The sequence below is a fragment of the Mastomys coucha genome, unplaced genomic scaffold, assembly GCF_008632895.1.
Source record: "Mastomys coucha isolate ucsf_1 unplaced genomic scaffold, UCSF_Mcou_1 pScaffold20, whole genome shotgun sequence".
Classification (NCBI taxonomy): Eukaryota; Metazoa; Chordata; class Mammalia; order Rodentia; family Muridae; genus Mastomys; species Mastomys coucha.
This window is the reverse complement of record NW_022196903.1, coordinates 44944311-44961727: the sequence shown is the minus strand read 5'-3', so window position 1 is coordinate 44961727 and position 17417 is coordinate 44944311. Positions and strand designations below refer to the sequence as shown.

The 17417-nt window shown below is 38.2% G+C and overlaps 1 protein-coding gene across 8 annotated transcripts in view; it reads right to left on the bottom strand.

Moving 5' to 3' along the window:
* Mpp6 (membrane palmitoylated protein 6) overlaps positions 1-17417 on the bottom strand; it is an 88856-nt gene that overhangs the window by 48544 nt on the left and 22895 nt on the right. For 7 of the 8 annotated variants that reach the window (XM_031381862.1, XM_031381864.1, XM_031381865.1 and 4 more), the window contains exon 2: positions 4164-4282. In XM_031381862.1, coding sequence (XP_031237722.1) covers positions 4164-4280 — 117 coding nt within the window. In that variant the 5' untranslated portion in view covers positions 4281-4282. Of the gene's footprint in view, positions 1-4163; positions 4286-17417 lie in introns of those variants that run through there. The other variant, XM_031381867.1, reaches the window with a different exon arrangement.

Sequence of the window (17417 nt, the reverse complement as noted above, 5' to 3'; positions counted from 1 at the left end):
ATGCCTTTAAGTTCTGCTTTGTGATAAATTTTCATCATGCATTTCCATTTCTTCACTCAGTTCAAAATACTTTGTGATTCCTTCCTTCACTCATGGTTCGTTACTAACTGTCCTTATTAGTTTATTGTCAATTTGACACAAACTAGAGTCATCTTGGAGGAAGGAACCTCAAGGAAAAAAATTTCCCCATAAGATTGTCCAGGAGGCAAGCTTGTGGGGCATTTCCTTGACTAATGATTGATAGGGGAGGGCCCCACATTTCATGGCACTACCCCTTGGCAAGTGGTCCTGGGTTAAGAAAGCAAGCTGAGAAAGCTAGGAGGAACAAACCAGCAAAGCCGTCCTCCCACGGCTTCTGCTTCAGTTCTTGCCTCCAGGTTCCTGTCCTGACTTCCTTCTGGGATGGACTGTTGCCTGAAGTAGAAGATGAAATAAACCCTTTCCTCCCCAATCACTCTTGGTTAGTGTGTTATTATAGCAATAGAAACCCCAGCTAAGGCATAGTATTTAATTTCTAACTATTTGGAGACTTTCTGAAGATGACTTTGACTCTGGTTTCCAGGTATGGGCAAGTCCACCAACGTCTATCCCAACTTTGTAGCCCACCATACTCACACACACACATGTGCAGTATGGTATAAATGCTTATGACCATACATCATCTTAAAAGCACATTTTATGTTTATTCACAAACAGTCCCTTTCCTTTGCCATTCTGTCAGAAGAACTTGCTCTTAAACATGCTTAGACTAAATGAAGATTATTTTTTTGGTCTGGAAAAAAGTATCTTATTTAGTAACTGCAGGTTGTTTTTTTCTGAAAAGGAGTGCAAGGTTGCTAATGTTCCCCTTTTGTTACCTGAAAAAGGTAATCTCAAATCCTCATTAGAAATTTCAGAATTCTTGTTTTATTATTACCCATTTTTTTCTTACTGTCTTTCTTCCCTCCTCTGTTTGCTTTACTTTGCATTTAAGTTTTAAAACTTAGATATGTTTTGCTATTATTTCTCACCTCTTGAATTTGTCAGTTTATGTCACTCAATGTATGAAAAAACAAGGATATGGCTGCTCCAAGGTATGGCTGAGGAGGTGTATTGTAGATATGAGGGAGAAAACAGCCACAGGCGCCTGGAAGGGTTCAGACTGAACTGGGCCAGCAGACTAGACTGGGCCATGGAAGGAGGGGCTGGGGTAGGGAGAGCGAGAGAGGAAGAGAGAGCAAGGACAGAAGAGGGGACCAGCAGCCAAGAGAGGTAGGAGACCAGGAGACAGAGACCAAGAGCCCATGTAGCCAAAATGGCTGAGTTATGTAGAAGAAATGCAGGCAGAAGAGAAGGAAAGCTCGGGGCTGCAGAGGCTTAGGGTAGGTGGCTAGTATGCCAGCTGAAATGGCTCTGTAACACATACCTGCGATGCTGACAGATGCTGGGAGAACCTGGTAGCTGGTAACAATTTTGCTGTGTTAAACAGGTACCTCAGTAACCCGTTTATTCTGGCTTTAACCTAACACTCATCTATTTTCAAGAACTTGCTAGCACATTTAAATCCATTTCTACTTTCTCCTTTGGGATAAAAAGTACACACATATTAGATCTTGTGTGTACCTCACAATCTATATTTTGATTTGACCTTCTATGAGTTTCACCTCGGATTTTTCTATTCATCTATTTTCAAAATTGGCAATTCTCTCCTTCTGTATTTATTCTTCTAATACTTATATCCATCAAATGAGATAATTTCAAATATTGTACTTGAGTGGTAACATATCAATTAGATTTGCTTTTCTTTTCAATTTCTTACTTGTTATGATAATACCAGATTGCTATAACTTACCTACTTAGAAGTTCCATCTTTACCTGGCAATTTCTTTATGCTATAGGAGTATTTACCACTACTTTTTTATTTATTAAAAATCTGCTTGAATGTTGGATATTACTGAATCTGTTTATTCATCTTCTGTTTATCTATACTGTGTGTGAAAGAGAGAAACAAAGAAGAGAGAGATCAATATACCCACTATGCCATAGAGCAAGTGTAGAAACCACCTAGGGTATCAGTCTTGGCTTTTCTCCTTATTTATTTTTTTGTTTGTTTTTTGTTTTTTGTTTTTTTTTTTTTTTTTTTTTTTTTTTTTTTTTTTTTTGAGACAGGGTTTCTGTGTACTCCCTCTGTAGACCAGGCTGGCCTCGAACTCAGAAATCCACCTGCCTCTGCCTCCCAAGTGCTGGAATTAAAGGCGTGTGCCACCACCGCCCAGTTGGCTTTTCTCCTTATTTAAAACAGAGTCTCACCAGGCGGTGGTGGCACACGCCTTTAATTCTAGCACTTGGGAAGCAGAGGCAGGCGGATTTCTGAGTTCGAGGCCAGCCTGGTCTACAGAGTGAGTTCCAGGACAGCCAAGGCTACACAGAGAAACCCTGTCTCAAAAAAAAACAAAACAAAAAACAGATCTCTCTGTTTTTTGCTGCTTCTTATGCCAGGATTGTAGGCCAACAAGCTTTGAGGATTTATGTCTTGATTGCCTATCTCTCCACAGAAGCTCTGGGAACGAACACATACATGTGCCTCTCTCTCTCTCTCTCTCTCTCTCTCTCTCTCTCTCTCTCTCTCTCTCCCTCGCACGGACACACACACACACACACACACACACACACACACACACACAGAACCAGACTTTAGGTGAGTTCTGAGGATTTGAATTCACATCTCACACTGGCATAGCACTTCACCCTCCTGAGTTATTTGCCCAGGCTTTATTTTTAATCAAAGAGAGTACAGTTGCTCCTTATGGGTTCCAAAGTAAACTAACCATTTTAACTGCTAAGAGCAGTGATCGACAGTGTAAGATCAAGGAAAGTGTAAAAGGACTGCTGTCCAACAGGAGCCCAAGGCAAATCCTTTTTAGATGGGCTTAAACAGCCCTCCTTACTTCAACAGGCCATAGGCTGTACCTCAACACAGTAAGCCATAGGGCAAGTTGGAATCGAAGTACATATTCTCCTGTGTATTATCAAAACACAGCAATATTAAATATACATATATTATGAAAATGACTTATTATTTCACATGACCTCATCATGTGAAGAATGAGCCACATTAATTCATTTTTACCAGTAGAAAAGGTATTGTTTTAGAAGCTTTAAAACACAAAAATACAGGCTGGTGAGATGGCTCAGCAGGTAAGAGCACCGACTGCTCTTCCGAAGGTCCTGAGTTCAAATCCCAGCAACCACATGGTGGCTCACAACCACCCATAATGAGATCTGATGACTTCTTCTGGTGTGTCTGAAGACAGCTACAGTATACTTATTTATAATAATAAACAAATCTTTAAAAAAAAAAGAGAGATAAAAAGAAAGCAAAAACAAACAACCCATAGGTGAGAACACATAGGTGAGAGCAGCATTCTGGCAGTACAAAGCAAAAAAGAGAAGAAGGTAGATCGGTACAGCAGAGCAGCTGGGGTAGAACATCAGCATGGCTGGCTCTCTGGAAGCAAAGAACACTTAGAGCAACACTGAGCATGAGCCAACAGGTGTGAAACAGGAAGAAATATACTGAGCTACCTCTGTGCAAAGCAAATATTATCAAGAAAATTTTAAGTGAAATAAAACAAAACCACAAATATGGCTATTTGTGGCTATTTTTATTACCATAATAAGGTATGTATTAAGTGAGTAACATTGCTCCAGAGTTGATTAAGAAAATGTATCTAAAATATCAGGATTATGCAAGAAAAATCTAAACTTTAAGGTACTGGGACAAAAGCTAAGAATCATTTGTCTCCACAGGTAGAATAAAAAGGCAGTAAACCTTATCTTTGCATATGACGTGACAAGTGTCATTTGCTAACTATGCAGAAAGGTGTATCCACTAATACCAAAATTTTGTAATTCCAAAATGGTGACCACTAAAAGGATTTCCATAAAAGTACTTTTCAGCCGGGCGGTGGTGGCGCATGCCTTTGATCCCAGCACTTGGGAGGCAGAGGCAGGTGGATTTCTGAGTTCGAGGGCAGCCTGGTCTACAGAGTGAGTTCCAGGACAGCCCGGGCTACACAGAGAAACCCTGTCTCGAAAAACCAAAAAAAAAAAAAAAAAAAAAAAAAAAAAAAAAAAAGTACTTTTCAAAGTCATTCAATAATCTTATGAATCAACTAGTATACCTTAGCAAGTGATTTCACAATAGGATTCTCCATAATCCCCTTGAGGAAAATTAAGTCTATTTCTTCTGCTCCTGTAGATGAGGGCAGCTCTGTAAGGTTTTCCAAAACTTGCTGCATTTCTGATGAGATAAAAACCAGACAAGAAATTAATGAATACATGAATAAAGGAAAACACACATAGAAATCAGGCAATTACACTGCAATTAAAATATGCCAATAAACAGCTACTTCATTATGAGAATTTCCAGAGTGACTATATATCAGAACAATAGAGAAAAATCAATACTTTTTCTAAATAGTAGTAATATCCACTTAAAGATAAAATAATGTTCAGATATGAGGACATCATAAAATTATACTATATATATGACTTATATAAGTCATTTCAAATATATTGAGGACAAATTTTGTACTAAGAATCACTAACATAAAAAAGATGACAATACTTTTCAAATTACTAAAAAAGGAAAAGTAGATCTTCCAATAGGATTTGTTATAAGATGTACTAAAATAGAAAATGTGGAAAACTAAAAGGTACATTTTTAAAATATATGGGGTTTCCTGATCTGTCAACCACAAAACATTAGAAAGTATGTAGCATCATTACAGCAACATAAAAATATTTAAACTAAGTTCCTGAATGAAATTCAATACACAAACATAGCAGACTGATAACTTTATTACTGTTCTTATTCCTTTCAAGATTCCTATTAGAATACCAGCAAAGTATCTGAGTTAAAACAGAGGAGGAGGACAAGGAGGAGGAGGAGAAGGAGGAGGAAGAGGAGGAAGAAGAGGAGGAAGAAGAGAAAACAAATGGCTAGGGAGAAAGCAGGAGACTAACAAGCACATATAAGCTTGGGAATGATAGAAGCAGAAACTTAAGTCAAAAGAATGAGCCAATTCCACCCCTCAGTTATTTCAGTAATCTATCCATGTGTTCCCTTCTTCCTGGCAATGAGTCCTACCTATAGTGATACCCTGACTAGACTATCACTGCAGCCTATCTATAACTGCTAGCTTCCTCTTACTGTCACAAATACTTAAGACAAGCCACTTGAAAGAGAAAATGGTTATTTGACTCACGGTTTTGAAGTTTTCATATCAGACTGACTGACTCATTGCTTTGGGCCAGTAATGGCACACCATAGCAGAAGCCATGACAGGACAGAGCTGTTTACTTCACAGCCAGGGCAAGAGAGAAAGAGACCGAGGTACCTACCAGAACTTTTGAGACCATGCCCTCAATATAAACCTCCTATGTGGCCCTACTTTTTAAAGGTTTTGCCAATTCCCAACAGTATCACGTGTTGGGAACTTTTGGGAGGGGCATTCCAGATCCAAACTATGGCAATGACCCATAAGGAAGTAATTTAAATGTAAATTTTAAGGCTTTTAAGCTTTTTAATACATTGCTGGATTCAATCTACAGCCACCTTTGTAGCTTTAACCACCTAATCCTTCTTTAGCCTTGAGACAAATCCTCTCCTCTTTATCACCATTTATTTAAGAATACTTTGACCACCTTTGCACAGCTAATTCATACTCATCTTTCAGAAGCAAATTTTCAACATCACTGGCTGCTCCAATTAGAATTAGTCTCTCCCCCTCTCTTTCTCTCTTTCTCTCTCTCTTTCCCTCTCTTTCTCTCCCTCTCTCTCTCTCCCTTTCTCTGTCTCTCCCTCTCTCTCTCTCCCTTTCTCTCTCTATATATTATATACACACATATACACAAACATATATATCATACACACACACATAGTACTTTATAATTCAGCCAAACACATATTATACTGTGATTTTATTCAAAACAGTTTCCTGTCAAATTCTGAGAAGTGCAGAAATCATACCTGTCTTGCTCCTAGCTGAATCCCAAAGAATTAGGATGCAGTTTGGTATATCAAAGATTCTCAAAAATGTATTTTCAGTCAAAAAAATATAGCACTTCAATGTATCTTAACAACCATAGTTTTTAAACTATGTATTTACTCCCATCAATTATTTTACTAGGTTATGACAGAAGTAGTGTGTTTAATGACAGAAGTGGTGTGTTTAACTGTCTAAATTGCTGAAGTAGAATAGTCTTTATTGTAATATTTTCTACTGTTATACTTCTAATTGTTCTATATCACCATGTAAAACAACTTTAATAAAATGAATGGTACTTAACAACCTATATTCCTCTCTAAAAGTTTCACAACAGAATGGTTTTACAGACGTTGTTTCTTCTCTGCTTTAGAACTAAAGTAATCAGGCAAACTAGTCTAAGTATTCAATTAGGACTAGAGTCCAATTTAATATTTAAATTTCTATTGTTACCACATTTGATGCTATGTTTATACCCATTTAATCCAACAAACTGAATTTCCCAAATGAAAATATGACATTTTAGGCAGAGGCAGGCGGATTTCTGAGTTCGAGGCCAGGCTGGTCTATAGAGTGAGTTCCAGCACAGCCAGGGATACACAGAGAAACCCTGTCTCAAAAAAAAAAAAAAAGAAAGAAAAAGAAAAAAGGAAAAAGAAAAGACATCTTATGTATAAGATCAAAATGTTAAAATTATTTACTTATATTTTAAATATTAAATAACCACATACTTGATACTTGTTACCTAATTTATAAAATCCATAAAATGCCATATAAAAATCTCAGTACTTATTTGGAAAAAGTATCCAAAAGTCATTTAGATAATTTTCAATTGCCTGTAATAGAATAGCAAAATGCTTTCATGAAACACAATTCCGAGAATAACAAAAAGAACCCAACTGGGACATTTCCTTAAGATCAAAATTTGAAAGAATGTTGATCATTATGGGGGTAGGTAGGGCCAAAGGTCCTCCTGTGTGTGTAACAAAAGAATGCTGTGCTCTTGTCCCCTGCCAGGGCCATGCTTGGCAAGGCTAGCAATGATCTACTACAGGGCTCCAGGGGCCTGAGCCAGGACCTTGGGCTTGATAGTTTCCAGGTAAAGTTGTGATCAAATGTCCCAGATGCTAAGGTGTGAAGTAAGTGCTTTGCTTACTAGAGGGACTCTCAGCTCCCTTAAACTCTCTCTGATGCTCTTGTTTTCTGTCTCCCCATCTAAGGAATGTATAAGGAGCTAACATACTGATAAATTTGCTGCCTTGAATTATCAACCCTTGTGGTCCTCTTGACCCCAGCCTTTGACTGCTTTTTCTTTTTTCCATCCCCTGTCCTCCCATTCTGAGTCCCAACATAAAACAAGAAAGATCTCAAGATCTAGTTCAGATCTTGAGAGCTATGGTCACAATATATTGGTTATGTCAATGAAAAGACAAACAACACTTTATAAAATGACAATATAAATAATCCTAGCTCTTAGTGAGAGTCTTATTGGATTATATTAAACCAAAGGGAAAAAAGTAGACAAATATGCACAGTATATTTTCATCATCTACTCAAACCTTTATAGATGCCTATCATATGGTTATAGTAAAAGAAATAGAGACACTCAACTTAGTAAAAAGTATGTGTGGTATGCAGGAATTTAAGTGAACAGCACTTTGGAATAGTTACGAGCCTTTACTTAGCAATTTGACTAGTTTTGAAAACCTGGGTACATGACTTAGCCTTCCCAGGTCTGCTTCTTCTATCTGTTAGATATAAAGTGCCAGAAGGTTGCCACTGCTAAATGATACAAGAAAACAGTACCTTATGGTACTTGTAATCCCAGTGCCAAGGAGGCAGAGACAGGAGGCTCTCTGGGGCTTGCTAGCCAACCAGCCCAGGCTCTTACACAAACTGTTATTGAGTCCACTAAAGATTCCATCACAGAAACAGGCAGATGGTTCTTCAAAAATGACTCCCAAGATTGAACTCTGACATCAAGATATGCACATGCGTGTGTTCCACACCCATGGGAAAAATTAAAAGAAAAAAGAAGCTAATCTGAAGCACAGCAATTACTTCCAAGGTTTCTGCAATTTTAAAGAGTACACTTTCTAAAACGTAAGCAGTGGAGTTTCCCTCTGCTGATGAAAAATTTGGAAAGAGCACACTCCATTTTTTACTGGACTATCTATTCAATAGTCCCATTATAGACCAACCACCTTTTCACAGAGACTCATAGTATAACTTCCTGGCACTTCTTTTTAAAGACATAGCTTCATGGAGTCTAGACTGACCTTGAATTTCTGATCTTCCTGCCTCCTCCTCAAGTTCTGGGACTACATACAAATGCCACCACCCCAACTTCAATCTAGTCTTTAGATGTAATTCCAGGATATACCATGTATTCAGAAAGCTGTTCTCTCAAACAGAAATAGGTTTCATGTAAGAAAATTTTAAATTAATATATTCCAACCAGACACAATGACACTTGTCAGTAATTCTAGCACTTGGAGGGCTAAGGCAATTAAGATAAAAATTCTGAGGTCAGCCTAAGCTACATAGAGAATTCCAGGTCAGCACTGACTACCTGGTAAGACACCGCTTCAGAAATATCATTGCTGACCCCCACCTCTCACTCTTGCCTACAACAAACAGCAGTATAATAAACGACAATAGAAAGTTCCGTTTTGAATGATTAGAAACATTAAAATGTACCATCAGAAGCCCAAAATGTAAAGACTGAATTTAAATTCATTTTGAATACCTTCAGTTCTTCCATTACCTTCTATAAATATTTCGTTTTTTAAGAAAAATTTACATTTCTTTCCCTAAAGCGAGACAAAAAGATAAGGCAGCCACACACAATCTTCCACAGTATAAATGTCATGGCAGTCACCATGTTTCCCAGTTCTATGGAACCTGCAAGCTGTTATGTTTAATCTCTCACCAACTTAGTGGTTTTGTGTGAAGGTTTGAGATCTTCTCATAGACTGTCTCAGTCAGGGTTTCTATTCCTGCACAACATCATGATCAAGAAGCAAGTTGGGGAGGAAAGGGTTTATTTGGCTTACTTCTACATGGCTGTTCATCACCAAAGGAAGTCAGGACTGGAACTCAAGCAGGTCAGGAAGCAGGAGCTGACACAGAGGCCATGGAGAGATGTTCTTTACTGGCTTGCTTCCCCTGGCTTGCTCAGCCTGCTCTCTTATAAAACCCAAGACTTCCAGCCCAGGGATGGCACCACCCACGAGGGGCCCTACCCCCTTGATCACTAATTGAGAAAATGCCCCACAGCTGGATCTCATGGAGGCACTTTCTGCCTTAAGATTCAGCTGGATTATCGATATACACCAGAACATAATGGTTATCTTCTACCAGTGACGCCAGCTAAGAACTTTATGGAACAATTTTGAACTGAAGATTTACTTTCTTTTCAAGACACAGGAATCATTTTCTTCCTTGTAACACATTAACAACTTTGTGTTCATTTAGGGAATTTTAAAAATTATATTGGCATAAAATTATTTTCATTCTATAAATAAAATCTTGCATATCAACTGAGTCTGGAAACATCTAGATATCACCATCTCTAATTTTCATCATTTAACTATTTTAGTCAGATTTACCAATATGTTTAGATTAGTAATAGTTTTTCCTTGTAGATTTGGTCAATCATTAATTATCTTTATATAAGAAAACATATAAAGTACATTAAATTAACTGTAGCAAAAATTAAGAAGTCACAATTAAGTAGATAAAGATTAAAAAACAAAAACAAACAAAAAATCTGCGTATCAACGCAAGTAAGTTTTGCCAGCAGTAAGTAATAAAAGCAACTTTATGTGGCCATTTGAAAGTGTGGACTGATACTCCCTTTCAGATTCTTCTCTCTCTCCTAAGAACACAAAAGTCAATTTATCTACCACTGCATCTGTCCTTCTCTATGTCCATCATCTGTTCTTGAGGAGCAGCATCACTGTATACTTCCCTAATCACCATGTATCCTACAGGTCTTAAGTATCAACACATATGCTTCATTTTTAAAAAGATTTATTTACTGTATATGTACCAATGTCTTCCTATGTGGATATATGTGCACCACATAAGTGCCTAGTGCCTGCTGAGGCTAGAAGGCAGCATTGGAACCTTGGAATTGAGAGTTATGGATAGCTGTGAGCCACCATGTAGGTGCTGTAAACTCATTCCTCTGCAAGAGCAACTGGTGCTCTGAAACAACAGGGCACCTCTTCAGCACCCACACTTCATCTGTATGGAGCTGCTGAAAATTTTTGCATGCGTGAAGAAATAATACTTTAATAGATTATCTAACTATTTAACATATTATTTAACCAATTTCTCTGATACATTTACATTGTTTCCAACTATTTATGTTATTATGGTTATTGTGTAGTTTTATAAGTATTCTATGGGTAAAATTTCTGGTTATCAGAGACTATTTTTATCAGTATGGTTATAAATTGGTATTTTCAAGAAATAATATCAACTTACAATATGTTTTTCTAGTCATTTATCTTTTAAAGTTCTCTAAATTTTAACTGTACTGTATATACAAAGTATACATTTTGATATATATATGCTCCAAGACTATAAGATTATTAAGATAGTGAACATATTCATCTTTCATATGAAACAGAAGGATGGCCCCTTTATGATGCTTCCTGCCCTGATGCCTTGCATCTCTTTCCCCAGTATACATAAGCCTCCACTGCTCTACACTATTTACAAGTTTGCTTACTTGAAAATTCTGATATATTCCAGCACTCAACAATGAATACTCTCCACTAATTATAATTATCAAAACCTACCATATATCTAATAAGATCTATCTAGTGATTAAGTTTAGATCTTTTAGCCCCTTACTGCCCAGCTGATCTTCTTTGCTATTACTGTACATTTGATGTCATTCCCTTGTCTCTCCTGTAATTGTTTCATAAATATGGTTGATATGTCACTTGGTACCCAGTTAGTATGCTATCCTGTATGAAAAGATGTCCCTTTTCATTTTCTCTTTCTTTTGGATGGGTTCGGGGAGGGCGGGGGCGTGCTTTTTGTTTGTTTTAAACAGTTGTAACCTGAAAGTTGCTTTCTACCCAAAGATGGTCTTCAACACTTGATTCCTCAGCTCTGCCTGAGTGCTCGAATCACAAGCGCTGGCCTCACACCCAGCTCCTCCCTTTTTTTCCATCCCTGATGCTCTGTGTTTCACTTTGCCTCCACTGGCCTGTTGGTACTTCTTTACCTTTAACTGTCCCAGGTAATTGTTTTAGATAAGCTCTATTACATACAACATACTTTATGTAGTAAGATTTTTGTCCTTATTTGATAAATTGAAAACATTTCTTTCAAAAAAAAATCACTAACTCCATCCAAATCTATAATTATGATTGTTTTGTTTTGTGATATTTATTATAGTTTCTTCTGAGATACATTCCTGTTTGTTTATTAAAGCTGTTTGTGTTTAGGAGTCTATGACTGTGTCTTGGTATTTACTTTTATAACAGATCTTTCCACATATGCCCTAACTTTCTTTCTTTAAACAATTTACTGTATTGGTTACCAGGACCTTTAAATAACAACCATTAACAGCCATCCATACAACAAGCTCTTATTTTTCCCTGACTCTTCTCTCATTTTTGTTTCTAACTTTTCATGTTTATTTATACTTCTGCTTGTGAATGTAAACTGTATATCTGCCAAGTAAATAATGAAAGGGTAACACTGCTATATGTTTATCATCATAAGAAATTACTAAGTTCTTCAAAATGTTCATAATGCCATTCAGATCTATACTACAAATATGCTACCCACAGCCCAGTACAGGACTTAAGGAGTGGTTCACAAGAACTTCAGTACACTGCATCATATAAAGTATGTGTATGATCAACTTTAAAAGATTTCTTCCAGATCTCCCTTTCTAAATCTGAAGCAAAAAGGTAGAGCTTTATTCATTCCATTGTGACATATATTTCCTACAACCAGACTCACGTTCAAGCAGTGAGACAATACAGAAAAACAAAATTTAATGAGGTTTGCCCCATCCTCTTGGGAAGACTTTCTCCAAATGAAGACAAAAGGCCCTTCTTTGCTCTAGAGTTTTAAGCTTTAGGAATTGTATAACCATGTCAGCACAATTGCCAAAGGTTTCCCGAGGACTGGAGAACAAGAGATCACCAAAAGGTGGTGGAGAGTTGGGGGAGAATGTGAAATCGGGGAAGGAACGATGGGAAGGGCAGAAGCAGGGAACAGAGGAGACAAGGAAAGACAGTCTGCTGAGGATTAGAATAAAAGTCATTTAGTTGCTTTTGCAAAGCTATGACCAAAATCCCTGGGGGAAATAGTTTAAAGGGAAGAACTAATTTTATTCATGGTCTAAGAGGGCCCATGGATGCATGTAGCAGAAGAGATATCTATCTCCTGTCTTCTTGGTGGACAGAAAATAAGAGACTGGAAGAACCCAAGACCAGGTACCACCTTCAAAAGCAGGCCCCCAGTGACCTACTTCCTCTAGCTAGGTCCAAGCTCCTAATATTTATACTAAATTTTTATACATTACCACCAGCAAAGGAACAAGTTTTCAAACACATGAGTCCAAGGGAGATGCTTCATATTCAAGCCGCAGCATTCTATTCTCAGCTCTCCATCTCATAATGCAAAATGCACTTAGTTCACCACCAAGAGTTCCTCAGAGTCTCGACAGTTCAAACAATGCTAAAAGGTTTGTCTGAAGTCTCTTGAGACTCAAGACAAACTATGAACTGTGAACTCCCATTACAAAAAGGTAGACTGGAAGAAGGGCTGGGATGATCAGACCAAAGAAGTCTAAAGTTCAGCAGGCAGACTCTTCCTAGAATCTATGTCCAGCAACACTCATGAGCTCTAAGTGGTGTGAGGCCCAGCCTTTATGGCTAAGCTTGCTTGCAGTCCACACCGATTCTCTTCTGGCTGGTGCCACTTGTTATCTGAGGCTTTTGCCAGAAGTTCCCTGCTTCAGCATCTAAAATAGCTTGAGAACTCCCACTGCAGCTTAAACAACTCCACAACTTCACATACTGCCCTATGTGGGCTGCCTATAGGATTCCAACTTTACTACACACTGTCTGACCTCAAAGCCTGGATGGAAGCCTCTTGTAACTCTTGAAGTCTGTACTAAGTAAACCAGCACCACATGAACAATGTCAAGGTCTGCTGCCAGCCTGTGCCGTAGCTGGTGCCTCTGGACAAGAACTGCATCAGGTTTGCAATGCCTGGGCAGCTAAACCCACAAAAGCACCTCCCCAGGTGACCCTGTATAAGTAAAAACACTACGAGCTTTGTCCTCAGCTTTTTAAAGAGTTTGAAACCTTCACACTCTAATCATTCAAGGGGTAGGATCTGGCCAATCCCTGAGGAGTCGAAGGCTTTTATCACACATTGTTCAATTACTTCTTTTTAAGCTTGTTGCTTCAGAAATGATGACCTCCTTAGCTGTAACCTTACAATAGCTTTTCTGCCAAACCTGAAAGTTTTTCCGAACTTTAAGCTGTGCTTCCTGCTTCAATTCTCACTATAAGGTCAGCAAAAGCAGCCAGAAATCACCATGCAATAGACTACTACTTTGTCCTAAAATTTCCTCTAAATTTTAATTAGTCTATCATTTTTAAATCCTACTTCAATTAAAGTCTTAGAACATGGTTAAAATACAAAGTATTTGTTTCAGCAAGTAATATGAATGGGTTCTAGCCCAATTCTTGGTAGTGTCCCCATTACTGTAATCTTATGAGGTAGCCTTTCTAATCTGTATTTTTACCTGAACTCTGGCTTCTGAGCTCTACCCAGAATTGCCACTATGTTCAGATTATAGCATTCTAGACTGTCTCTACACTCTGACTTTCTCTCATAAAACAGTTTTAAAGGAATAAGATACTACATGATGACACCAGCAACCCAACTTCTCTGGTACTAATTTCCTGTTTAAGTTATCTTGGAAATTTTTGCTGTGACTAAAAGAGATAAAGGAACAACAGTCCCTGAAAGGAATCACTTATTTGGTCTTACAGTTTCAGAGGTTTCAGTTAGTCTGTTGGCTTCATTACTTTGGCCTTAAAGAATGGCTACCAATGCAAAGGGAGGGTGTTTGTCATGGCAGAAAGAATCCAGAGACACTCAAAGGATTGAAGAGCAGGTGCAACCTTCAAAGACATGACCTAGGTCCTCCAACCATACCCTACCTCCTAAAGAATCCAGCATCTCCCAAAACAGTGCCACTGGATGAAGACCACTGCTTCATTCAACACAGGGCCTTGTGAGGGACAGTTTTGATTAAAATCCTATCAATCCCTCCCCTGTTTTTCAAGTCAGAGCTTAAGTATTTTCTTCAGGTATTCCAATGATGATGACCTGGCTTGGGTTTTGAGCTGTTCTGAGTTCAGGGGAAGGAGTATTCATCTTGCCTTCGCACACAGGTGAACAGCTCAAGTCAGCACTGGTTTAATGCCTTTCTAGTTACCTGTTAGTGTGCAAACAGCTGTGCCATGATTCTGCCCTGGCTTTATAGGTTGCTCGCTATGGGAAAGACAAGGCCCACTGTGCTCTGTTTAGTTTACAGGAACCCTCTGTGAGTTCCTTAAGCAAAACATGGGCACTACACTTCCTCAAATACTTTTTTGGGTCCTTTTTCCATCACTGGAATTTCTATCCCATGTCAAACTGGAATGTTAGCACTGTCCCAGGAGCTTCTGAAGTTCTTTCTCTTAGCCACTTTTTCCTCTCTACAGGAATAAGGGCATTTTGTTGATCTTTATGTTTACTCTGTCTCCTCAAATTGACTATTGAAAACTAATCGATGCCCCTGCAGTTGCAGATATAGTATTTTTCCAATCTAAACTTAACATTTGGTTCTCCTGGCCTCTCTGTTGAGTCTTCACTTTCTTTCGGTATATTAAGACAGCCAGTTCAATGCCCTGTCAGACCTAACGCCATTCTAGTTAATTCCCACCGACTCTCTCACAGATTAGAACTTAGACTGCTCTGGGTTCTTATTTGTTTTGCACTCATCATGGTAGTTTTGCGGGAGCACCAAACTCTTAATATATTCAGTAGCTGGGGGTTAGTTTATTTTTCCAGTAATCTGTCTTAACCTGCCAAAATCTAAACCCTTCAATAGGAGACAGGCAGGATATGTCTCAGTCTAGTTTATCGTGGCTCCCTTGGGACTGCAGAGTGTAATGATCAGCCAATGACTCGGACAAAGGTCATACTCACACATCTTGAGCCTGTCTGTGTGTATGTAGGTTTGAAAATCCAAGTCCCTTAGCTTTTCACTTTTGCCAAACCTCTTGGGTCTCCCTGTGTAGAAAGCATACCTCAGCTCTCCTTTCTAGGATTTATCAGTTAAATTTCTGTTCACAAAAAACAAATCTAAGCTTAAGCTAACAAAGCAGTAGGTTTTTTCTCTATTTCCCAGCAAACCACTTCCAGCAGCAAAGTAATAGGTTTTTGTGTTCCTCATAATGCCTTCCTAGCGTGCATTAAGCCACCCCAACTTACAAGTAGCTGTATATAACTCAAAAAAGTCTATTATAATAATTGTTTCCCCAGCTTAAACGGCTATAACAAAGTACAGGAGCCTCCTTCTCCATGGGGTGTACAAGATGCCTCAAATATGCTCAAACCAGATAATACTGAGACCTATAAATTCTACAAACACACATCTATGATGAAGCTTATAAATTAGACACAGTAACAGATTGAGAGTGATTAATAACACAATAATCATAACAATAAGATATCATCTGTCATTCGACTATGCTATTGTTTTCAGATGGCAGTTGATCCCAAGTAACTGAAACCACAGAATATACAACTGCTGATAAAAGGTAGCTCCCATACCACAGCCTTTTGTTTGCTTCCTACAGTTAGGGAGTGGAGTGATGATGTAAGAGTACCAGTGTGGTTTAGTGGAGGCATCTTTTTGAAGTTGCTGTCTGCTGACTTCTCATTGCTCTCATAGTATACAATGAGGCTATGAGAGTGCGCGGCACGTGCACACAGATACACAGACACACACACACACACACACACACACACACACACACACAGAGTCAGGCCAAATATGCATGTGTTCAATCCTTCTTTAATGTAATAATGGTCCCAAATGGCAGAGAAAATGATAGAAGTACCAAAGAGAAGCTATGAAGTATTTTACATGAAAAGTGATCATTTTGGTTTCCCAAAGAAAGTAATGCATTCTGTGATAAGGTTGCTAAAATCTATGGTCAGAACAAATACGGCAAAAAAGAACTATGTAATAGTTTTGTGAAAGTAATTACAAAAGTAACAATTACAATGCCTGATAAATGCTTAGAATGCAAAGATATTAAATTTGTACATATAGTTTGTTTGTTTGTTTTAAAACAAAACAAAACGGTATATAAAGGGTTCTAGAACTTGAGGTCTGGGCATCTATCTCCCAGGGGCATAGAATGAAACCAGATGAATACTACATCAGTTTCCGAAAGATTCTGTCTCCCTCCTTCACATTACAACTCTCAAAGAACAAGAGTCGGACAGTGATAGCGCATGCACGCCTTTAATCCCAGCACTTGGGAGGCAGAGGCAGGCGGATTTCTGAGTTTGAGGCCAGCCTGGTCTACAGAGTGAGTTCCAGGGCTACACAGAGAAACCCTGTCTCAGAAAAAGAAAAAAAAAAAAAGAATTGAGAGTTTACACTCTTACAGGTTCTCATATAGTGTCTTACACAGCACAGATAATCAACAAATTATTAGTGAATAGATACACGATGACATGAAAGATTATTAGTACTTATTAAGTATTATTTTTCTTTTTATTACTAGCTATAAGCTCTATTTGAAAACAAATTATTGGATAACCAACTGACACATATCAAAGCTAGAATATAATGTCTCTTTGGGATTAGTCTGAGTTCACAATACTATCAGCATTTGCAAGAAGCAAGAGGGAACTCTTCAAAGATGCTTTTATACAAAGTATAATTAAAATTAACAGTAAGAGTTTTCTAGTAGACACTCCTCAATTTTGTTGTGCTTGAATTTGACAAATTGTCCTAGCCTAAAATTCAATAAAATTCACACACCGGGTAGAAAAGCACAATGGTCGAAACAAAGAAACTTGGGGATCTGACTCATAGGAATCTAAAGAAGATGGAGTTCTAGAGAGAAAGAGAGAACACAAAATGGGGAGAGGAAACAATGAGAGCCTGGGTATTTTCTAGAACTGACAACTATGAAGTTGCTAAAAAATGCAACACTGAGCACCTAGCAAAACAGACTAATAAACCTGTGAAATTTCTGGGCACTGGGACAAAATGGAGAGAGAGAAGAGAAGTACATGTCAAGATTTAGGAATCAGAATTGCTCACTGACC